General features: G+C 45.5%; 1 protein-coding gene across 1 annotated transcript in view; it reads right to left on the bottom strand.

The window, feature by feature from the left end:
- The window catches only part of CLNS1A (chloride nucleotide-sensitive channel 1A), a 74120-nt gene that overhangs the window by 44780 nt on the left and 3697 nt on the right, over positions 1-25643 (bottom strand). Inside the window, exons 2-5 of the mRNA XM_040339953.1 lie at positions 24476-24612; positions 17352-17471; positions 13171-13284; positions 2247-2417 (exon numbers count right to left, since the gene is read on the bottom strand). Coding sequence (XP_040195887.1) covers positions 2247-2417; positions 13171-13284; positions 17352-17471; positions 24476-24612 — 542 coding nt within the window. The remainder of the gene's footprint in view (positions 1-2246; positions 2418-13170; positions 13285-17351; positions 17472-24475; positions 24613-25643) is intronic.

Here is a 25643-nt window from a genome sequence, read left to right as displayed (position 1 = left end):
CCTGGGAGACGGGGACCTAGCCCGCTTCTTCCCGGATAAAGAGGCCGTAATAAGAGCGGCCATCCTCTTTTCAAATCCACCCAAGGTGGAGGCTAACATCTCTTCCGTGACATAGGAAGGAGTTGGTTGAATAGGGCCCGCCATAGCACCTAGCAACCCCGATGGCTCACCCAGGGCAGCAACCTCCGGATCCTCCGGGGAGGTAGGGGCAGGTGGATTCTGGGAAATATCCTCCGAGCCCGATGGGGAACCCTTCGGCTTTTTAACACCTTTAGCATTTTTAGCGTTCCCTGCACCCTTAGGAGCCATAATAACAAATCTGAGATACTCCGCTAATATACAACTAACTGTAATAGCTGGAGAAAAACACACATTTAAATAAATGAGGAAAAAAATTTAGGCTAGGGTAATGTTAGACAGAAACTAAACTTCCCAAAACCTAACAAGAGATAGCAATATTGAGCCCCAAGGGCTTAATCATATCCTAATATTGCTTCCCTTAATGCTGGGCTAAGAGAGTACCAAATACTAAGTACTCTGACTGCTACTTAGTACACCGGCTTTTCAGAGAAAATATGAGCTTAAACAGCTCTTTAGTAAGGTGTGTACAAAAAAACGGCCACTAGGTGTCACTGTGTCAGCATAACATAGGCAAACCTATCCTGCTCAGCTCAGCATCGCTGCTCCGTGTCCCTCCACAGCCTACAGCAAACTGACAGGCTAAATAGAGTTTTTCCCTCTGATGTACAGAGGGGAGGGAACTCCCTGGGCGTCCCCCGCCCCTCCACGCAGCGTCGGCGCCTATAACAGTGCGCGCGCACGCGCTCCCGACGCCGCTCCCAGGAAGCAGGAAGCAGAATCCATGTGGGGAGAGGAGCCCGGGAGCTGCTGGAGACACACAGACATCAGGAAGTAAGTAATTTAAACCTGACATGCTCCCTTTTACATTTCATGGAGCAAAACACCTTGTAGCAGCAGCAGCAGTCTATTAGCCCAGCCAGAGGAACAGTATACCTGGGTGTTTGAGCCATCCAGTCATGCAGACTTTGTGGTTTCTCTTTTAGCCCATGCACAGAGGCATAAAAAAGGCTTTTCCCCAGAGTCCCCTGTGGGGAGCCCACTGACAAACCAAGTTCCGTAGGCCCCCCGCTTACCTTTCCACGCCGCAGGGTATTGCTCATGCAAGAGGCCCAATCTTCCCCCTTCACCGTGGGTATGGTCATAGACCTTCAGGGACCGGGGTCCAAGTCAGGAACACCACACACCTGGACCTATACAGCACTACTGGCAGCAGGTATTCATAGGTTAAAAAACCCAGTCCTGGAACCCAGAGTCCAGCCCTCCAAGGAGAGGCATTATAGGCAAAACCCCATCCACGAATTGGGGCCCGGGTACCGTCCACTTTGGCTATGAAGCACCTTGGACGGATCCGGTCGGCTGGCCCTGGTCCCAAGGACAAACTGCAGGCACAACCTTCAACGTGCACCAACACCTAAGACACTGGCGAAAAAACTGAGGTACTCCCACTATGGGTGGGGGTTATATAGGGAGGGAACTTCCTGTCGGAGAGTGCCAGTGTCCATCACCTGAAGGTACACTATATAACCCATATGTAATGGCTATGCTGCTCTGTGTCCCGTGATGTACGATAAAGAAAGTTGATTTTCGGGTGAACCTCCGCTTTAAAAGGAGAAGTCCAGCCTGAGCTTGATCTGAGCTTCTCCTCTGGGTAACAGGAGTGCAGTTAGTTATGCACTCCCTAGACCCGCCCCCCCCTTTTTTTTTTTTAGCAGAGATCGGTCTGAACCGATGCCCGCTGACATCACTACCATCAGTCAAGGTAGTGCGTCTTCCCGACTTCCAAGTCAAGCTGCCTTGATTGATGGCAGTCTCAGCAAGCTGAGACGCCTGCTCCCCGCCCCTTCACAGCTCAGTGCTCCAATTAGCGTGGAGGATCAGAGCAGGAGAGATGCTGACAGTCAGCATCTCTTTGCTCGGGAGGAGTGAGAACCGAGCCATCAGCAATGTTCGGTGGCTTGGTTCTCACTGCAGAGACGCCTGGGAACAGCTGCAGCATCGGTCGGATGCTCCATCCACGAGGCAAGTATGAAACTACAAAAAAAAAAATGAAATAAAAACGAAAACCCATACTTGTCTTTTGAATACAGAACACTTGCTGTTTAATGCGTGTTTTTTTTTTTTTTACACATTTAAAAGCGAAATTTAACAAGTGCTTTTAAATTCACCTTCAAATTCCACAGCAGAACCGTCAGTCCGGACGCCGGCCATTGTGTGTGGGCCTACGGAGCCGGCCAACATGCCTTCAAACCGCTCTAAGTTGGCCTGTCCTTCAGGAGTGAGATGAGACAAGCCTTCTTCATAGGTATAAAACGTGGGGCCATCACCTAGTCCTCGCTCTAATTAAAAAAAAAAAAAAAAAAAAGGTAAGCACAATCAGAGTAGAAAAACAAGCGTCAGCATTAAAGTTGTTGTAAACCTCAGACATGAAATATGAACAAAGCCAATCCCTCTACTAGTGTGTGCTTGTATCAAACCAGAGCACTATATGTCATTTCTGGCTGCTGCTTCATTCCTCTGCTATCGGCATGAATAACTTGCAAAGAGTTTTCCTGACAAGAGAAAAATGTGAAATGGGGGGACAGCCAGCTGATTGACAGCTCGGTTGTTCCTGTGTGAAGGCAGGTGTGTCCCTCCCCTCCAATCAGCTCTTGGAGCTCCCCCTCACTGAGCTCTGCAGAGTGCGACTTCAGCTCTCCTCCCCCTTTTCTTGACAGCTTAGACCAGTGTTTCCCAACTCCAGTCCTCAAGGCACACCAACAGGTCATGTTTTCAGGATTTACCTCAGATGAAACGGCTTTGGTAATTACTAAGGCAGTGAAACTGATCAAATCACCTGTGCAAAATAATGGAAAGCCTGAAAACATGACCTGTTGGTGTGCCTTGAGGACTGGAGTTGGGAAACACTGGCTTAGACAAGCTTTATAAAATCTGGTCTTTGAATGGATGTAGAGAAGATTACAGATAAACAGGAACAACTTATGTAGGAGGATTTGTTTCATCTCCGTATCACCTCACTGGGTAGAAGGGGTTTACAGCCACCAACTTGACACAGAGGACATGGAATAATGATTTTGCACAGTTTTAGCAAGTCAACTCTATAGTGAGGCAACTTGCATTTTACCGCAATGGATGAATGCAGATCACCATTCAGACACACAGGGAAATGTTTTCTGTGTCTCCTATTCACACTACAAAGATGGAAGGTGCAAAGCAGTGAGCTGTGATGAAATGCTGCTGCATTTCATCTCAACACACAGGACAGGATTGCATGCCACTGAATAGCAGGGCAGGTGGAAAAAAAAGAAAAAGACAAGATGCGCCAATCTAAGTGCAGTGAGCCGTAGTTTTAATGATAAAATAAACACAGTAAAGTGGCTACTCACAAAAGGAGGGTTTACACAAGCAGTAAAATAGAATGCAGGTGGTGAGATGCAGGCGGTAGGATGCGAGCCTGGGGTCACTGTGGTGGCATCATCTGTAGATCCGATGGATCTGAAGAAACAGCTGACGCTGTGAAACGCGTAATCCTATTGGCCGGCCTGGACTCCCACGTCACTTCCGGTGCCACGACGGCACGCTGCGCTCCACCGTGGAACACACGCCGCATCTCCTCGTCTCTGCTGGATCCCAAATCCTCGAGTGTTTACATCGCCAGCTTGCTGCTGCCTGGGACAGGGAACCCTACAGATGATGCCACACCACAGTGACCCCAGGCTCGCATCCTACCGCCTGCATCTCACCACCTGCATCCTATTTTACTGCTTGTGTAAACCCTCCTTTTGTGAGTAGCCACTTTACTGTGTTTATTTATTTTATCAATAAAACTACGGCTCACTGCACTTAGATTGGCGCATCTTGTCTTTTTCTTTTGATTCTTTCAGAAGTCTGCTTCTGCTTCAGGTGCTACTGTCAAGTGTATCCTATAGCCATTATTATTTTGACTCAGGACTTTCATGGACACTAGGTTCTCTAGATGGACTTTGATTATTATATTATTTTATATACCTCATCTTAGTTTCGTATGCTTTATTGGATCATGCACCATATACCGTTTTTTGCACAGGGCAGGTGGAAACTGCTTCTGCTACAGGGACAAGACAACTTCAACGCACCAAAGAGACGATGGACTGTCAAATCTTGGGTGAGGACCTCCTTTCCTCAGCCAGGGCATTGAAAATGGATCTTGGATGGGTATTCCAGCATGACAATGACCCAAAACACACGGCCAAGGCAACAAAGGAGTGATTCAAGAAGATCATCATTAAGGTCCTGGAGTAGCCTAGCCAGTCTTAAGACCTTAATCCCACAGAAATATGTGGAGGGAGCTTAAAGCGGAAGTAAACACATCTATTTGATAGTTTAAAAAAACAGTTAACATTCCCGGCATGCCGGAAATGCTAGATGTCACATTTGCTTGTGCTCTCAACCAAACTATCAAACCATCCAATGGCTGGTTTAATAACTGATCACATGTGCAGCATCGTGGCAGTTGCAGCTTAAACAGAGGCCAAGATGGCAGCTTTCTTGGCTGAAAACAATAGGAGGGTTTACTTCCACTTTAAAGCGGAGTTCCACCCAAAAATGGAACTTAGCTTTTCGGGATCCTCCCCCCCGGTGTCACATTTGACACCTTTCAGGGGGGAGTGGGGAGCAGATACCTGTATAATCCAGGTATTTGCTCCCACTTGTGGTGATAGATCGCTGCAGTATCCACAGAGATCTAGGCCACGTCCACTTTAAGGTTCTATTTAGCAAATATCAGCCTTAAAACCTTAATGACTTGGAGAGGATCTGCAAAGAGGAGTGGGATAAAATACCTCCTGAGATGTGGGCAACTACAAGAAATGTCTGACCTCTGATCATCAACAAAGGTTTTGACACCAAGTCATGTTTTGCAAAGGGGTCAAATACTTATTTCACTAATTAGAATTTATAACTTTTTTGAAATGCACATTTCTGGATATTTCTGTTGTTATTCTGTCTCTCACTGTTAAAATAAACCCACTCTTAAAATTATAGAGACAGATCATTCCTTTGACAGTGGGCAAACATACAAAATCAGCAGGGGGGGGGGGGGGGTCAAATACTTCCCCCCTCACTGTACATGGATTCATGCAAATTGGCAAATCTGTGTGATGAGCTCTGGCTATTTTTTTTTTAGCTCTTTAGCATGAGTGCCGATTACACTGCCTGACTATTGAAGAGCCACTAGAGAAAATAAAGAAAATCTGCAATCAAACAGTCACCCAGTCAATAAAAGTATAAAAATGTACTAGAGCTGCACGATTCTGGGAAAGATGGGAATCATGATTTTTTTCCGCTTAGAATAAAGAGAACGATTCTCGCGGCATAAAATCATTCACATTATACAAACAAACCTTGGGCTAACTTTACTAGCAAATTTTTAATTTTTTTTATTCATTAACCACTTAAAGGGGAGTTCCAGCCATTTGTATGTTTATTAAAAGTCAGCAGCAACAAAAAGTGTAGCTGCTGGCTTTTAATAAACAGGCACTTACCTGCTCCAGCGACGCGCCGGCCGGGGCTCCGCTCCTCTCCCCCCCCTCCCCGGCCGGCGTCTTCATCTTCAGTGTGGGCACCCGGCCGTGACAGCTTTCGGCTTCACGGCCGGGCACTGCGCATGCGCGAGCGGCGCGGCACTGCGCATGCGCGAGCGGAGCGGCCCCGCGTAATTGGCCAGGAGATCGCCTAGGACCTGTGACGTGTCCTAGGCGATCGCCTACAGCAGCCACTTCCTGAAGGCGATTAAGCTTAGTCGGCTACAGGAAGGAGGAAGTGGGACAGGAAGTCCCACTCGTGCTGAAGCCCCCACTCCCCCCCAAAAAAATTACATGATGTGGCATGTAAGGGGGAGAGGAGTGGGTTAAGAGGAAGTTCCAAATTTGGGTGGAACTCCTCTTTAAGCCCCGGACCTTTAGGCAGCTAAATGTCCAGGCCAGGTTTTGCGATTCGGCACTGCGTCGCTTTGACAATTGCGCGGTCGTACGACGTGGCTCCCAAACAAAATTGGCGTCCTTTTTTTCCCCACCAATAGAGCTTTCTTTTGGTGGTATTTGATCACCTCTGTGGTTTTTATTTTTTGCGCTATAAACAAAAATAGAGCGACAATTTTGAAAAAAAATGCAATATTTTTTACTTTTTGCTGTAATAAATATCCCCCAAAAATATATAAAAAAAAATATTTTTCCTCAGTTTAGGCCGATACGACTTATTTTTTACCAAAATAGCAATAAGCGTTTATCGGTTGGTTTGCGCAAAATTTATAGCGTTTACAAAATAGGGGATAGTTTTATTGCATTTTTATTATTTATTTTTTACCACTAATGGCGGCGATCAACGATTTTTTTCGTGACTGCGACATTATGGCGCACACTTCGGACAATTTTGACACATTTTTGGGACCATTGTCATTTTCACAGCAAAAAATGCATTTAAATTGCATTGTTTATTGTGAAAATGACAGTTGCCGTTTGGGAGTTAATCACAGGGGGCGCTGAAGGAGTTATGTTTCACCTAGTGTGTGTTTACAACTGTAGGGGGGTGTGGCTGTAGGTCTGATGTCATCGATCGTGTCTCCCTATAAAAAGGGATCACTCGATCGATGCAGCCGCCACAGTGAAGCACGGGGAAGCCGTGTTTACATACGACTCTCCCCGTTCTTCAGCTCCGGGGAGCGATCCCGAGGGGGCGGCTAGAAACGAATAGCCGACCCCCGACCCGCAGAAAGGCAGTGACGTGAGGGCACGTCGTTCTGCCTGCCCGTGCCATTTTGCCGACGTATATGTACATGCGGCGGTCGTTAAGCGGTTAAAGTAATTTCCCCCCCCCCCCCCCCCAAAAAAATGCATTTTAAAAGACCGCTGTGCAAATACAGTGTGGCATAAAATATCGCAACAACCACCATTTTATTCTCTATTATATATAAGTTTGGGGGTTCCAAGTAATTTTCTAGCAAAAAAAATACACACATTTAAAATCGGAGGTTCCATCGAATTTTAAAAATTTTTTTTTTTAAAAGCCAGCAGCTACAAACACTGAAGCCACTGACTTTAATATGGACACTTAACTGTGCAGCACGCCCGAGATGTCGGCAGCCGAGGACGAGCAATCACTCGTCCCTCGACTGCACCCACCGCCATCCTCGGTGATGAAATCGGGAAATGAAGCCTTGCAGCTTCACTGCTTGGTTCCCAACTGCACATGCAGGAGTAGCGTGGCATGCCATCACTGGTTCCCCGCTTTCTCCTGGGAACAGTGCATTTCCCAGAAGACAGCAGGGGTGCGGGTAAGGGCGTGACTCCCGCATGAGTCTGCTCCCGGAAGTGGGTGTAAATACCTGTCTTAGACAGGTATCTGCACCCCCCTCCCCCCTGAAAAAGGTGCCAAATGTGACACTGAATGGGGGGAGGATTCCAAAAAGTGGAAGTTCCATTTTTGGGTGGAACTCCGCTTTAACTTGAAACCAACAAATGTCAGAAAAAAGTTAAGTGTTTAAAATCTATTCCTTTGATGTAAAGGACAAATTGTTACAAGGTTTAGACTTAAAGGGGTTGTAAAGGTAATTTTTTCCCCTAAATAGCTTCCTTTACCTTAGTGCAGTCCTCCTTCACTTACCTCATCCTTCCATTTTGCTTTTAAATGTCCTTATTTCTTCTGAGAAATCCTCACTTCCTGTTCTTCTGTCTGTAACTCCACACCGTAATGCAAGGCTTTCTCCCTGGTGTGGAGAAAGCCTCTTGAGGGGGGAGGGGGTGAGCAGGAGTGTCAGGACACTCTACTTTGCAGATAGAGAAAGAAGCTGTGTGTTAGTGGGCGTCCCGACTCTCCTGCTCGCCCCCTCAAGAGGCTTTCTCCACACCAGGGAGAAAGTGTCGCATTACTGTGTGGAGTTACAGACAGAAGAACAGGAAGTGAGGATTTCTCAGAAGAAATAAGGACATTTAAAAGCAAAATGGAAGGATGAGGTAAGTGAAGGAGGGCTGCACTAAGGTAAAGGAAGCTATTTAGGGGGAATTTTTTTTTTACCTTTACAACCCCTTTAAGTTCCACTGACAAAGAATGTTGCGATACTTGGCAGGCAGACTGCCCAGATTACTCCCCCCCCTTTCTTTTGAGGGCTGTGGCTTCAGCAGAGCAGAGAGAATTCTCTGCATAGAAAGATCGGGAAATACTTTGTCAAGATCGCAACGAAGGGGGAAAAAAAAATAAAAAAAACAAAAATAAAAATTGCGATAACTATTCTTGACGATTAACCACTTAAGCCCCGGACCAAACAAAATTGGCGTCCTTTTTCCCCCACAAATAGAGCTTTCTTTTGGTGGTATTTGATCACCTCTGCGGTTTTTATTTTTTGCGCTATAAACAAAAATAGAGCGACAATTCTGAAAAAAATGCAATATTTTTTATTTTGCTATAATAAATATCCCCCAAAAACATAAATAAAATAAAAAAATTTCCTCAGTTTAGGCCGATACGTATTCTACCTATTTCTGGTAAAAAATAAAAAAAAAAACGCAATAAGTGTTTATCGATTGGTTTGTGCAAAATTTATAGCGTTTACAAAATAGGGGATAGTTTTATTACATTTTTATTATTATTATTTTTTTTATTTTTACTACTATTGGCGGCGATCAGCGATTTTTTTCGTGACGGCCACATTATGGCGGACACTTCGGACAATTTTGACACATTTTTGGGACCATTGTAATTTTCACAGCAAAAAAATGCATTTAAATTGCATTGTTTATTGTGAAAATGACAGTTGCAGTTTGGGAGTTAACCACAGGGGGCGCTGTAGGTTAGGGTTCATCTAGTGTGTGTTTACAACTGTAGGGGGGTGTGGCTGTAGGTCTGACGTCATCGATCGAGTCTCCCTATAAAAGGGATCACTCGATCGATGCGCCGCCACAGTGAAGCAGGGGGAAGCCGCGTTAACATACAGCTCTCCCCGTTCTTCAGCTCCGGGGAGCGATCGCGACAGAGCGGCTATAAACGAATAGCCGCGCCCTCGTCCCGGATCGCTCCCCGAGATAAGCCGCCCGCTGCGGAGGGGGTCCCGATCGGACCCCCGACCCGTTAGAAGGCAGGGACGTATATATACACACCCATCTGCCTGTACGTGCCATTCTGTGGACGTAAATAGGCGTGCGGCGGGCGTTAAGTGGTTAATCGTGCAGCTCTAAAATGTACCCATTGTTCCTCTAATGCAAGAAAGGAAAAAAAAAAACAGTTGGTTGATGGCTTCATACTGAATACATCCTTGCAGTCATGGTGGACTTTTGCACATGCGTGTTGCCAAAGCGAGCAACAATTCTAGGCCAAGGAAGCCTAATAAACTGGAAGCACAAATCTCAATTACGAGAAAGCATCAATTAGAAGGAGCTTACAATTGCTCCAGTAAGCCAATTCAGTAAAAGAGATAAAGCCCCCTGACATCTGGAGGGTATATTCTGTGAAAGAAACCAGATATCTTCAGTCACGCCGAACATGTCAGATCATTAACCGCTTGCCGACTGCCTCACGCAGATATACGTTGGCAGAATGGCACAGGCAGGCAAAACACACACAAGTTGCTTTGAATCCTGTCCCCTAGCGAGAGCACGCCCGCCACGGTCTTCGTGACCGTGCCCACAGGACCCGTGGACTCTCTGCCGGTGTCCCGCGCATGGGTCACAGAACAGCAGAACGGGGGGATGCCTTTGTAAACAAGAGTTCTGCCTGGTGAAATGTCACTGATCGTCTGCTTCCTCTCATCGGAAGCAGCAATTAGTGATGTGTCACACGTAGCCACTCCCCTAACAGTTAGAATCACTCCCTAAGACACACTTAACCCCTTTCCGCCCCCTAGTGGTTAACCCCTTCACTGCCAGTCACATATATACAGCTGGATGAAAACACAGGGTGTCCCCAGTTCTTATTACACATTCAGCCGATGTCATGCAGAGGGCGGGCGGCTTGAATGAACGGCGCTATAAATATGGTTGGCTCACGATACGTGGCCACGCCCTCTGAAGACGTGACATCCAATCACGAAACGCGTCAGAGCGTGACCACGTGATCTAACCATCCAATCAGGTGTGCGGGATCCCGGGACTCACGGCGTCGGGTGGAGGAATCCCCAGGCAGCAGTATCAGCGAGAGCCACGCTAACCTTAGATTGTGACACAGCGCCATATTTAAATTTTAATTGTAAGCTTAACATTGAAGAGCTCTTGTTTTATGTTGAAATAAACGGCATTACACTATGTGGAGTCTCCCCTTTGTTCTTACATGATCACAATCGTTTGAGCACTACCAGAGACCATCAGGTGCCATTAGAAGGAAGGAGGAGAGATCCAGCTGTCCCTTAAAGCACTACTTAGAGATACTCAGTGTTCCATGCCTACTGATGACATCCATCTGGTGAGTGAGGTCCCTTAGGGGGATCCCTTCGTGTCAAATGATTGCACCATCACAGTTACTGCAGAAGTGTTTTCAAGCTGTTTCCCTTCTAATCAGGGCAGATAGGAGGACCCTGCGTACCTGTACATGATAGTCTCTTAGACATCCATCACTGTCTGAAGATTCGTTTTGTTTCATATCAAGGACTATGAGATTTTATCTTCTGTCTTTTGAGGTCTAATAAGTTACCTGTGTGATTTACCCATATAGGCATTCTTTATTAGAGACCCATTATTCATTTATTTGATTTTAGCAGGATGTGGTGACACATTTATATTTCGAGCACTGAGGGCTGGAAATAAGCGCTGTTAATGGTTATTTTTTTCAGTGTATGAGACCATTGATACTATAAGCATATTTGAACTAGATATTTTTCCTATTATAATAGCTGCTACACTGCTTTATACACCTTATGACCAGTGAGGTTTTGGCAATCACTAAAACCGCATAAAGTCTATATCTATTAGAGCGCGGGGCCAGTATTAAGTACCTGACATCGTCAGACATTTTTTTACTGATTTCTTTGGTCACATATATACAGTAATCAGTGCATTTTTATAGCACTGATTGCTGTATAAATGTGAATGGTCCCAAAATAGTGTCAAAAGTGTCCGATGTGTCCGCTATAAAGTCGCAGTCACGTAAAAAAAGTTGCACGACCACGCAATTGTCAAAGCGATGCAGTGCCAGTTGCAAAAAGTGGCCCGGTCATTTGGCAGCCAAATGGTCCGGGGCTGAACTGGTTAAAATATCCAAACCACTCTATACCAGACAAGGCTGACTATGGACAGACAATCACATCCATTGGTACCCTATAACCTGAGCAGACACCCCCCTGGATGATTGATGTCAAAGGACCCAAATAACCAGGTTCTTTTACATATCTTCAATCTCTTGGGCAACAAGCGGCAATGTCATCTTCTCCGATATTGCATGCATCGGAAGTGTCAGCGCGTTATTACAGTAGTACATGCTGGGAGTGAGCAGATGGTAGGCCATGTTCCCATATACAGTGAGGACCATGTAGAGTGAATGCAGTCACCCTTGAAGAGAAAGTCGAAGCCGAGCCGGATTCAACATCAAACTTTTAATGGATGTGCTGTCCAGAAGGTTTTACCCCCTTCATGACCAGGCCACGTTTTGCCTTTTTTGCGCTACTTTAACTGGCCATTGCGCGGTCATGCAACGCTGTACACAAAATTAAAATTAGATTTTTTTCACACAAATGGAGATTTCTTTTGGTGGTATTTGATCACCACTGAGAGACTTATTTTTTGTGAAACAAAAAAAGAAAATTATATATAGAAACTCATTAGTTTCTATGCAGAAGTGAGCCTGATTTTGCATTTTCCATCTTTAGTAAATAAACCCCATTGTGTACAAAAGTGTGTGAATATATATATATATATATATATATATATATATATATATATACACACACACACACACATACACACACTTTTAAGTACACAATGGGGTTTATTTACTAAAGATGGAAAATGCAAAATCAGGCTCACTTCTGCATAGAAACTAATGAGCTTCTAACTCCAGCTTGTTCAATTAAGCTTTGGCAATATAATCTGGCAGCTCATTGGTTTCTTTGTAGAAGTGAGCTTGATTTTATACTCCGTATATTTTTATTTACTCTTGATCATTATACCCTTTTTTAGCTGAATAAAAAATATGTTTTACATTAATACCTGGTCCGCCTTTTAAAATCCAGAGGGGTTACACCGTGCCTTGAGCACTAGGTTTTCTTTTGTGTACTGTATTAGTGTCCGTGACCCTCCCAGATAGGGTGGTGGGAAATCTGGCGCGAATGGACGCTATCACAGTCCCACTACAAGTCACCGATCACCACCACCAATACAGTGAACAGCTGCGTAAATCCCAGTATAAATTTGTAATCGATATAAAGCTTTTCGCAAAAACCAATATTACACACATTGGGAAATGTAAGAAGACGTTCGATCCCCCCCCCCCCCCCCATTGTATAAGTTATTATAAACAGGAAGGCAGTTAACAATAAAAAAATTCTATTGTTACATGCCTTTCTGTTTATAATAACCTATCCAATGGGGGGGGGGGGGGGGAAATCGAACGTCTTCTTACATTTCCCAATATGTGTAATATCGGTTTGTGCGAAAAGCTATATATCGATTACAAATTTATACTGAGATTTACGCAGCCGTTCACTGTATTGGTGGTGATCGGTGACTTGTAATGGGACTGAGTGTCCATTCGCACCAGAAATATATATATATATATATATATATATATATATATATATATATATATATATATATATATATATATATATATATACATATATATATATATATATATATATATATATATATATATATATATATATATATATATATATATATATATATATATACATATATACATATATACATACATACATATATATACATATACACACACACACACACACAGTTGCATGACCACGCAATTGCCAATTAAAGTAGAGCAGTGCTGAAGAGCAACCTTCCAGGGTCTATAAAAAAAAAAAAAAAAAAAAAAAAAAGAAGACACACACACACACACACACTAGTAATTTACATGACTAGCACTATATGTACCTGCCTGAATGGCTGAACTCACCATGAGCCTCCACATCATACTCCTCTCCTTCAAAATCATCATCGGAATCGTCCAAGTCTTCAGGGTCGGGGTGCAGAGCCTGGCAGTCACACATGGCAGAGAACATCTCTCCTACTGAAATCAGACACACAGTTTAGCTAATGAATATCATCCTCGGTCTTGGAGCACATTCACTACTATAGAAGATGCACTGACCCCTATGTAAAATTAACACGCAAAAAAAAAAAAAAAAAAAAAAAAAAAAAAAAAAACCAGCAACAAGCAGGATTTAAGGAAACAAATTCAAATAAAGCAATCCACACATTCAAATAGTGTGAATTAAATAAAAATGCGTCACACAGGTTAGATAAAAAAAAAAAAAAAAAAAACATTTAAAAAAGGTAGGGTTGCACCAATGCCACTTTAAAGCTGGGGTTCACCCAAAAATAAACTTTCTGACATTAGCTACATCCCTCCAGCATACTGCTAACATCTGCAGTATGCTGGGATTTTTTTTTGTACTTATCGTTATGAGCCCTTGTTATCCGGCTCCGAGCCGGGAATCCTGCGGGGAATGGGCGTTCCTAAGCGAAGAGGAGTTGATTGACGGGCTGCTAAAGCGCATCACCCCTTCCGAAAATACACAAAGTCACACTCGGGTTTTTACGGCGCCTGCGCAGTCAGCTCTACACGGCAGGCGCCGTAAACGCCCGACTGTCACTTCGGGTATTTTTGGAAGGCGTGACGCGCCTTAGCAGCCGTCAATCAACTCCTCTTCGCTTAGAAACGCCTATTCCCCGCTCGGAGCCGAACAAGGGCTTATATAACGATAAGTACAAAAAAAAAAAAACAACAGCATACTGCAGATGTTAGCAGTATGCTGGAGCTAATGTCAAAAAGTGGATTTTTGGGTGAACCTCCGCTTTAAGACCGAGTATAAGTACCGATACTCACTCCCCCCCCCCCCCCAGTACTCGCTGATACCGATCCTTTTTTTTTTTATGCAATGCAACAATGGCACCAATATGCAGCACTGAGATGTGGACTGGGTCAGTAGTTATTTTTACTTACAATGCCTTCTTATGTTGGGCGATGGACGGAGATGGGGAAAGGGACTGAGGACAGATTCCCCAGTCTCTTTCTCTTCAGCGTCAGTTGCACTGAAGGCAAATGGACAGAAGACAGAGGCTCCCGTTCATTCATAAACTGAAAACATCAAAACAGTTTTACAATGCTCAGTTATGAATGTACAGTCTGTGATCACCGACTCTGCATTCAGAAAATGAAGGAGGAGCCCAGGGGGCGACCAGAGCAGGACTTGGATCTCTCTATATAGCTTTCAATAAAACAGCTGACAGCCGTGGGGCGGGAGGGAGGATGAGATGCGGCTGTCGGCTGCTTTATTGAAAGCTATACAGAGAGATCGGTGCCTGCAACTGCCCACATCGATCATCTGTGAGGCTACCCAACACCTCCGGGCTACACTGGAGGACACTGGGCCCGGTACAACAAGTATCAGATTAAGCACCAAAGCATTTGTTGTTACAAGTACTCATGCAAATGCTCAGTATCGGCACCGATACTAGTATTGATATAGGTGCAACCCCAATTAAAAGCCAGGTTTTCACATAACGTTGTCACAGTAAACCAAAGAGTGAATAGACAACCAAAATAAAATGCTTTCCTGGAATGCCTACAGAAAAAACAAAAACAATAAAAGGTATGCCATGCCAGTGGTATTCGTGAGCTAGGGATTACACACGGCTTTTCGTAGCGGTCTTAATTTTAAATGTGCTATGACAAATTTACATGGACATTAACAGACTAATCCTAAGGCTATAATGGCAAACTGTGTGTAAACCCTACAGCAAGGTTCACGCAAGTCCGGCTGCAGTTCGCAGTCAGTTTTTAAAAGGCGTCTGGTAGTTTTGTTTACCGGTTCAGGTGTAAATTTTTTACTTGAATTCACACCTGAACCGTCCCAAGACAAAAAAAAAAAAAAAAAAAAAATCGCACAGGACTCTTTTTAAAAACAGACAGCGGGTGCCACGGACATGTGTGAACTGGCTCCTATGCAAGCCGGTCTGGTTCAAATGTTATGCAGATTGGATGCAGTTCAAAACGCATCCAATTTGCATATATGTGAAGCAAGCCTAAAACGTTTTTTCAGTTTCACGTTTGACATCTTGGCTTACAGTTTTCTTAAGAAAAAAAAAAAATATATATCTCAACACAAGAGTGTAATATTATTGTAGCTTACCAGTCCTTAGATGTGGTGATTGCATTCCCCACCCCCTCCCCAGACACCTTATTTTAGGTTAATCTGGTGATTATGTTGGGAACACACACTCACCGTACTCTTATCTATAGAGGGGCAGCATTGTCAGCACAGATTGTTAGGACAATTAATCATCTGTCCGTCCCCCATACATAGAGCATGTGTCATCTGTAGCGTGGTTTCTATGAAAACCAGGCCTTTAATGCCGGGCACCTGCGATTGTTAGTTACAGAATGAGAACGGGGTTCTCTCAGGGGCGAGGAGAATGATCTCTTTCTCTAGTCCAGTGGTTCTCAACCTGGGGTTCGGGGGTCGAATGACTATTTGCCAGGGGTCACCATATCCTGGGCTGTTTCTGAAGCCTGCACCGCTCTCCCAGCCTTTTTGCAGCTGCCCAGCTGGGCTGTTCCTGGAGCCTGTGGCCACCCACTTAGCCTCTTTGCAGCCGACAATTCAGTTCACGGCATGGATGGGGGGCAGAGACTAGCGGTCAGCTGACTGGTGAGGAATGTGAAGTGGGAGACGCTGGAGGAGACCCTATCTCCTGATTTTGGCATAGGGGGTCACTGTTAAAGGACACCACAAAGTCGGAGACACAGTGAGTAACACTACCCGTGATTAAAGTTGCCATTAAAAGTCCCCACTACAGTTCTCAGATTAGCAGACAACCTTAATCAAGAGCAACCAAGTTGGCTGATCAGAACTCCCCCCAGCAGTGCCACTAATCCCTCCCCCCCCCCCCCAGGAGTAAAAAAAAAGAAATAAAAATAGAGAATACATGGAAAGGAGAGGAAAACAAAGGGGGAGAAACAAAGAAAAAGGGGGAGAAAGAATAAGAGCCAAGAGACAGAACAAGAAAGACGGCTAGAGAGAGGGATATGGGGGGGGGGGGGGGGGGGGGGAGAAAAAAATTAGGATAGAGAGAGACAAAAGGGAAAGAAAGAAGTACATCGTAAAATATACCATAAGGGGTTCGAATACTGTATGAGTGGAAGGGACTCAGGGAGCGCTAAATGTCCGTGGGCTGGGGGGGCGCAAATTACTTGTCTTGCCTTGGGTGCTGACAACCCATGCTCCGAAAATGATTTTACTGTTAGGGGTCCTCACAACTTGGGAAATTTTATCAAGGGGGTCATGGCACTAGAAAGGTTGAGAACCACTGGTCTAGTCCATGGGTCTTCAAACTACGGCCCTCCAGTTGTTCAGGAACTAAAATTCCTATCATGCCTATTCATGTCTGAATGTCAGAGTTTTACAATGCCTCATGGGATGTGTAGTTCCGCAACAGCTGGAGGGCTGTAGTTTGAGGATCCTTGCGTCAGTCACATCCCCCCCTACAGTTAGAACACACAATAGGGAACACAGTTAACACCTTGATCACCCCCTAGTGTTAACCCCTTCTCTGCCAGTGACATTTACATAGTAATGAGTCCATTTTTATAGCACTAATCGCTGTATAGATGACACTGGTTCCAAAAATGTCAAAAGTGTCCGATTTGTCCACTGCAATAATCGCAGTCACAAAAAAAAAAAAAAAAAAAGAAAAGAAAAAGAAAAAAAGAAGATCGCGGCTAATACTAGTAAAAGAGTATAAAAATTCCATAAACCTATTCCCTATTTTGTAGACGCTATAATGAGAGAGGGTATAGGGACCCAAATAACTGTCAAAACTAGGTACACGCTCCCCCACCTACCAAAAAAAAAAAAAAAATACATGGAAAGGGGGCAAGGAGTGCTTTAAGCGGAATTTACACTTTAGGTTGGAACTCAGCTTTAACTGAACAAGTTGAAGTAAGAAACCGATTGGCTACCATGCACAGCTGCACCAGAATTTATTTTAGCAAATCAACCCCAGTGTGTAGTAAATCACACCCCAATGGATACATGTAAAGATGTAGAGCTGCCACCTTTCAACTATACATACAGTCTGTTTTATCCTCTGGAATGAAGCGAATTTCTGTGATTGGGCCATCCTCATCATCACTGTCCTCACATTCCTCTTCAGAGTCCGCATCCTTCATCTCAGCTTCTGTTTCATTATCGTCTAAACAATTTTAAAACAAACAGTTAGCCTAAAGCTCAAATAATCAACTAGACATGCAAGTAAACCATACTTTAGCAATTGAACTCATTCAAAAGCAAAATATATATATATATATATATATATATATATATATATATATATATATATACACACACACACATATACACATACATACATACATATATATATACATATACATACATATACATACATACACATACATATACATATATATATATATATATATATATATATATATACACACACACATATACATATACATATACACACACACACACACTTTTAAAAAGGGGGGGGGGGCAGCACACACTCCACACATGAAAAATATATTTTAACAATTATAGACTACAAAATGGAGTGGAAATTACTACTGGAATCACATTGGTTTACTGATAAGTGAGCTTGCCTGGAAATCACATAAATCTGTTTAAAATAAATCTTGCCAATAAACAGCACAGATCACAGAAAGTGTGGCTTTACCTCACAAGTGCAGCCCAATGTACCCGTGGTTTCCATGCAGGTAATCCTTGCTTTCCCATAGACTTCTATAAGGTTGGGTGTGTTTTCTGAAAGCACACCAAGAGTCCTGCATGCTGCATCTTCAGGGTGCTTTCAGAAAAAGCATTAAAGATGGACAAATCGAATAAAAGTCTATTAAAAAAAGCGCACTTAACGCCCGCCGCACGCCTATTTACGTCCACAGAATGGCACGTACAGGCAGATGGGCGTATATATACGTCCTTGCCTTCTAGCGGGTGGGGAATCCGATCGGGACCCCCCCCCCCCCGTGCTGCGGGCAGCTTACCTCGGTGAGCGATCCGGGACGATGGCGCGGCTATTCGTTTATAGCCGCTCCGTCGCGATCGCTCCCCGGAGCTGTAAAAACGGGGAGAGTCGTATGTAAACACGGCTTCCCCGTGCTTCACTGTGGCGGCCTATCGATCGAGTCATCCCTTTTATAGGGAGACTCGATCGATGACGTCAGACCTACAGCCACACCCCCCTAAAGTTGTAAACACACACTAGGTGAACCCTAAGTCCTACAGCACCCCCTGTGGTTAACTCCCAAACTGCAAATGTCATTTTCACATTAAACAATGCAATTTAAATGCATTTTTTGCTGTGAAAATGACAATGGTCCCAAAAATGTGTCAAAATTGTCTGAAGTGTCCGCCATAATTTCGCAGTCACGGAAAAAAAAAAAAAAAAAAAAAAAAAAAAAAAAAAAAAAAAAAAAAAAAAAAAAATCGCTGATCGCCGCCAATAGTAGTAAAAAAAAAACTATTTATAAAAATGCAATAAAACTATCCCCTATTTTGTAAACGCTATAAATTTTGCGCAAACCAATCGATAAACACTTATTGCGATTTTTTTTTACCAAAAATAGGTAGAAGAATACGTCTATTTGTGGGGAAAAAAGGACGCCAATTTTGTTTGGGAGCCACGTCGCACGACCACGCAATTGTCTGTTAAAGCGACGCAGTGCCGAATCGCAAAACCTGGCCTGGGCATTTAGCTGCCTAAAGGTCCGGGGCTTAAGTGGTTAACCAGCACAAAAGCCACACTGGGCTTGCAGCCACGCTGAGGCCAAACTACAGCAGTGTGAAGCCGCCCAAACTCTTCTTTCAACGCATATGATCCATGAAGCAGGGCAGCACAGCGGTGTAGTGGTTAGCACGTTCATATTGCAGCAAAGGGGTCGCTGGTTCGAATCCTGACCACGACACCATCTGCTGGGAGTTTGGCATGTTCTCCCCTGTGTCTGCATGCGTTTCCCTCCAGGTACTCTGGTTTCCTCCCACACTCCAAAGACTTGCTGGTAGGTTAATTGGATCCCGTCCAAAAAGGCCCAGTATATATGTATATACGTGTGTGTACGACTGTGTCCCAAGCGTGTCGAGATCCTGTGGGGTAAATGACCGCACCAGCCAGGAAGACACTGGCTGAAAAAAAGCGCTTGGAGGCGATTCAGTTCACATGTGTAGCGCTATACAAGTCATTCATTCATGAACACCCTTTGCCCAGGAAAACGGACAATGTGTGCATAAAAGGATCCCACCCTCTCCGACCCACTGATACTCAACCGCTGCCGATTTGTACACATCACAGGGTCGCATCGAGTAAATAAGATACCAAATGTGCCAAGCCTTAAAAATCGCATGCAACCACGAAAACGGCACTGGTACCTAAAATTCTCCATAGACAATGCTTTAAAAGCCTTTACAGCTCGCTAGTTTAGAGTTGAATGAAGGCCCTAGAATTATTATATTATATAACTCAGTTGTTCGTGGTGATACCTCAAAAGAGAATAGAGATAGATAGAGAGATAGAGAGATAGATAGAGAGAGTAGGGCTGCAACCAACGATTATTTTCATAATTGATTAGTTGGCCGATTGTTTCGATTAATCGGATAATAGCCTTACCAAAAAAAAAAAATAGCATTTTTAAATTTTTTTGGGCCAATTTGTTGTTGGGCAGATTACTAAACACAAATTGCCGCAAAAACACATTACATGCTTTTCTGCAGCTTCTCCATTGAAGTATATTGGAAAAAAAAAAAAACGCACCGTTTTGCGTTAAAGTCCTTGCCCTTTCCAAATACACAGCAGCTGAAAAAATATCATGGAAATATCATGGATGTGAACGTGTCCCATAGGAAAACATGTAAATGAACTGTACTATGTTTCTGCAAAGAGCACCAAAAACCAGGTGTGTGATCCCGGCCTGAGATGTTTAGAAACATAATGGGGTTAAAAAAACAATAAGTACAAAATAGCAAATAATCGCTACTGTAAGGGTTTTTTTTTTTTTTTTTTTTTTACTGTGGGACAGTGAAAGTAATATTTACAGTAGCGATTTGCTTTTTTGTACTATAAAGGGCTAATTTTTGTTTTTTTAACGCCTATACGTTACTGGCCGATTAATCGATTATGAAATTAATCGATTACAATTTTCATAATCGATTAATCGATTACCGGTAGTTGTTTTGGCCCAGATAGAGATAGATAGATAGATAGATAGATATAAAGCAGCTAATGAAGCACAATCTAAAGTGATTGCAGAGTCTCGTAAATAAAAAAAATAAATTATATAAATATTTTTTATTTTTAGACGAGACTCTGCAATCACTTTAGGATTGTGCTTCATTAGATGCATCCCTAATAGTACCAGCAGCTAGGGAACCAAAAGAGCTCAGAGACGAGCGCTTCGACTTAATTTACTGCAGACAAGATTGAGGTAAGGACGTCAGTCTCATCAGTCTTCTCCCGTTTACCATCCGGACAGTGTTGGAGCCTGGTGTGTGTGTTTTTGTTGGGGGGAGGTTTGACAAGCTGGTTCTATACGAACTTACAGTATTACAAGGGGCCATACTTGTAATCAGTTTTCCCATTCTAGGTCTGTTTCCAACACATCCACCATCACGGCCCTGATGATGGGAGAGGCAGTTCCCTGAAAAACGTTGGGTTTACCCATCACCTGTGCATTAACTATATTCGATAAACCTCTTTCATATAAGCTTTACACTAAGCGCACCCGCCTCTAGACTCATCCAAGATTAGCTTGTACTGCGGTGCAGTAGATGTGGTCAGCAGCAGAGATTTGTTTGTCATAGGTGTGCGTTAGGATGAGCACCCCAGAGCACAAACACACATGCGTGTATATCAGCAGACGGTGTCAGTAGAGCAAAGATTGGTGTTCGTAGGGCAGTGGATAGTGTCAGTAGTTTATTATTTTTTTACTCTTTTACAATTTATTTTTTTATTTATAGGAGCCCCGTTATGGGGCTTTGGTGAAATATCAGGGGTCTAAACAGACTCCTGATGTCTCACGTTTGAGACAGATTCCCCAGTCCCTCCCTCTTGAGCCTGCAGTAAACAGTTTACCAATGCGCCAGTGAAGAAGGAAGACAGGAGCGATTGGTACAGATCACTTACTGTTTATTCAGAAAAGGAAAGGGCTGGTTAATGAAATATTTTCAGCCCCTTCCACACTCCTGAGAGGAGGGAAGATGACAGCACTTCGGGGAGGAAAAATCTGCATCACACTGGGTCATCACACACTCTGCACGCTCGGCTAGGTTATATGTGTTTACAGTTGCATAGCAGCAATCACAAGGCGCAGAGCCACTTCAATCAGCTCTGTGAATTTTGCATGTGACCATATGATCACAGTAATTCTGACGTCACGTGTGTTGGCTGAGATCATTCTCTCAGAACAGTAGGGTCCCCCAACTGGTCATTTCATTACAATGGCTGGTCATGAGGGTTAATCAGCACAGCATATAGTTAGCTAACCTATCGAGGCAAGGACCAATTTCATCTGGTCACCCACAGCTTTCATTGCATTTATTTGAAGATTAAAGTAGTTCTGAATTTTTAATTAGTCACTTGCCTACTGGGCCAGTTCTGATATTTCTCACATACATGTAGAAGAAAAAAATAATAATAATAATAATAATAATAATAATAATAATAATAATAATAATAATAATAATAATAATAATAATATTATTATTATTATTATTAATAATATACACACTTTTTTTTGCTACAAAATTTCTTAGAACCCACAAACATGATATCTTTTTTGAAAGCAAAAGCCACAAAGAATAAAAAGTAGTTGTTGCAATTTTTTAGTGCACACACTAGGGTTGTCCCGAGACCACTTTCTTGAGAACCGAGTACAAGTACCGATACCTTTTTTTTTAATGTCATGTGGCGGGTTTTTTTACAGTGATTTTGTTTCTTTTTTTTTTTTTTTTTTAGAGGGGGGGGTAGTGGATTGTCAATGTGTGTGTTTTTTTATTATTATTTACATTTTATTTTTTTAATAATTTATTGCAATTTTTTTTTTTTAATCAGTCCTGTTGGGGGGTCTTTGGTGAGACATCAGGGGTCTTAACAGACCTCTGACATCTCCCCTTTAAGACAGAGAAAGGGACGAAGGACACAGATTCCCCAGTCCCTTTCTCTGCAGCGTCGGCTAAAATGAATGGTGAGAAGCTCCTCTCCATTCATAAACTGAAGCATCGTAAACACAGGTTACGATGCTCAGTTATGTGAATGGACAGAGTCAGTGATCACTGACTCTGTACATTCGGAAAAGGTAGAAGCCGGATTTAGCGGCTCCTACCTCCGCTTTCCATCCTGACAAACGGAGGGGGGGAGGGAGAGACAAGACGGCACGGAGGGGAGGGGGGGGGGAGAGACAAGACGGCACGGAGGGGAGGGGGGGGGAGAGACAAGACGGCACGGAGGGGAGGGGGGGAGAGAGACAAGACGGCACGGAGGGGAGGAGGGGGGGGAGAGAGACAAGACGGCACGGAGGGGAGGAGGGGGGGGAGAGAGACAAGACGGCACGGAGGGGAGGAGGGGGGGGGAGAGAGACAAGACGGCACGGAGGGGGGGAGAGAGACAAGACGGCACGGAGGGGGGGGGGGGGGGAGAGACAAGACGGCACGGAGGGGGGGGGGGGGGGAGAGACAAGACGGCACGGAGGGGGGGGGGGGGAGAGACAAGACGGCACGGAGGGGGGGGGGAGAGACAAGACGGCACGGAGGGGGGGAGGGGGGGAGAGACAAGACGGCACGGAGGGGAGGAGGGGGGGAGAGACAAGACGGCACGGAGGGGGGGGGGGGGGAGAGACAAGACGGCACGGAGGGGGGGGGGGGGGAGAGACAAGACGGCACGGAGGGGGGGGGGGGGAGAGACAAGACGGCACGGAGGGGGGGGGGGGAGAGACAAGACGGCACGGAGGGGGGGGGGGGGAGAGACAAGACGGCACGGAGGGGGGGGGGGGGGAGAGACAAGACGGCACGGAGGGGGGGGGGGGAGAGACAAGACGGCACGGCGGGGGGGGGGAGAGACAAGACGGCACGGAGGGGGGGGGGAGAGACAAGACGGCACGGAGGGGGGGGGGGAGAGACAAGACGGCACGGAGGGGGGGGGGGAGAGACAAGACGGCACGGAGGGGGGGGGGGGAGAGACAAGACGGCACGGAGGGGGGGGGGAGAGACAAGACGGCACGGAGGGAGGGGGGAGAGAGACAAGACGGCACGGAGGGGGGGGGGGGGAGAGAGAGACAAGACGGCACGGAGGGGGGGGGGAGAGAGACAAGACGGCACGGAGGGTGGGGGAGAGAGAGACAAGACGGCACGGAGGGTGGGGGAGAGAGAGACAAGACGGCACGGAGGGTGGGGGAGAGAGAGACAAGACGGCACGGAGGGGGGGAGAGAGACAAGACGGCACGGAGGGGGGGAGAGAGACAAGACGGCACGGAGGGGGGGAGAGAGACAAGACGGCACGGAGGGGGGGGGGGAGAGACAAGACGGCACGGAGGGGGGGGGAGAGAGACAAGACGGCACGGAGGGAGGGAGAGAGACAAGACGGCACGGAGGGGGGGAGAGAGACAAGACGGCACGGAGGGTGGGGGAGAGAGAGACAAGACGGCACGGAGGGTGGGGGGAGAGAGACAAGACGGCACGGAGGGGGGGAGAGAGACAAGACGGCACGGAGGGGGGGGAGAGAGACAAGACGGCACGGAGGGGGGGGAGAGAGACAAGACGGCACGGAGGGGGGGAGAGAGACAAGACGGCACGGAGGGGGGGGGAGAGAGACAAGACGGCACGGAGGGGGGGGGGGAGAGAGACAAGACGGCACGGAGGGAGGGAGAGAGACAAGACGGCACGGAGGGGGGGGGAGAGAGACAAGACGGCACGGAGGGGGGGAGAGAGACAAGACGGCACGGAGGGGGGGAGAGAGACAAGACGGCACGGAGAAGACTTGTAACTACCCCCACCACCCGATTGCCCATCGGAGCATGGCGGCAGCACTGGGCAAATTGGGCTTTATTGCATTTTAAAACACATACTTCCCCAAAAATTCCAGGAACTGGGGGGGGGGGCGCGAGAGGTAACACCTTTATGCAGACTATGCAACAAATCTAGAGACAGAGCAGTACTGTATAATAGATTTGTACCTACCTCCCAGTTTGGCGTTGACCATGACATAGAGGTGCTCCTCGGGGTAAGCCGCAGTGTCCCTGGAGATGGCATGCAAACTGATGGAGGGGTATTCCAGAGAAAAGCCAAGGCCTGAAGCATTCAGCCATGACAGGCGACTGAAAGACAAAAAAATATCACATGTAACTAACCGGGCAAAAAAAAAAAAACAGGACACTTCTTTACAAATATCCCACAAAGCAAAAATCAAGACATCTGATTTTTATCGGGACTGCGACATTATGATAGACACATCGGACACTTTAGACCCATTTTTGGGACCACTGGCATTTATACAGCGATCAGTGCTATAAAAATAAACGGATTATTGTATAAATGTCACTGGCAGGGAAGGTGTTAACACTAGGGGGCGATTATAGGGTTAATTGTGTACTAACTGGAGGGAGAGGGCGAGGGACATTGTATGAACACACGATCAGTCTTCTCGACCCTGAGAGAACCGGGACGAGCAATCGCGGGTGCCCCAGCGGTCATCACAACCGCCGGGCACGCGCCGCAGGAGGCGTCTTAAAGAGCCGACTTACAGCTACAACGGCTCGCGCAGGGGAGCCAGCCTGCCGCAGTATAACTGAAGCAACGTCATACCTGGTCCAGGCAGGAAGAAAAAAAAAAGTATTTTATTTTTAACCACTTTACAACCGCCAAACGTCAAATTACATCCTTAACTTTGTGCTGTGATATCTGAATGATGGGTGCAGCTACAGGCATCAGATATCACCGTCATCAGCCGGCGATTCTCTGCACAATAAGAACGATCAAAGCGGCAGTCCCGCTGCTTGATCGTTCTTATAGGAGGCGGGAGGGGACGTTCCCCCCCCTCCGGTGCTTCTCTGGGCTCTCCCGTGCCATCGGGGGCCTGGAGAGCGAATCAGCCGGCGCTTCCTGGGAAAGCATAGAGATGACTCCACCAGTGGTCACCAGTCATCTTTATGACCGTTGGAGGCCCGGGCGAGACGTTATGACGTCACGCCCGGTACACGGAAGTAAACAAAGCCTGAGATCAGGGAATGGTTTTTCACCAATTTTACGCTTGTAAGCCTGGAGGAGAGATGTGGGGCCTTTTTGACCCCACATCTCTCCATAAAGAGGACCTGTCACACACATTCCTATTACAAGGGATGTTTACATT

The sequence above is a fragment of the Rana temporaria genome, chromosome 2 (assembly GCF_905171775.1).
Source record: "Rana temporaria chromosome 2, aRanTem1.1, whole genome shotgun sequence".
Classification (NCBI taxonomy): Eukaryota; Metazoa; Chordata; class Amphibia; order Anura; family Ranidae; genus Rana; species Rana temporaria.
The sequence above is the reverse complement of the archived record's forward strand: the minus strand, read 5'-3'. Positions and strand labels throughout refer to the sequence as shown.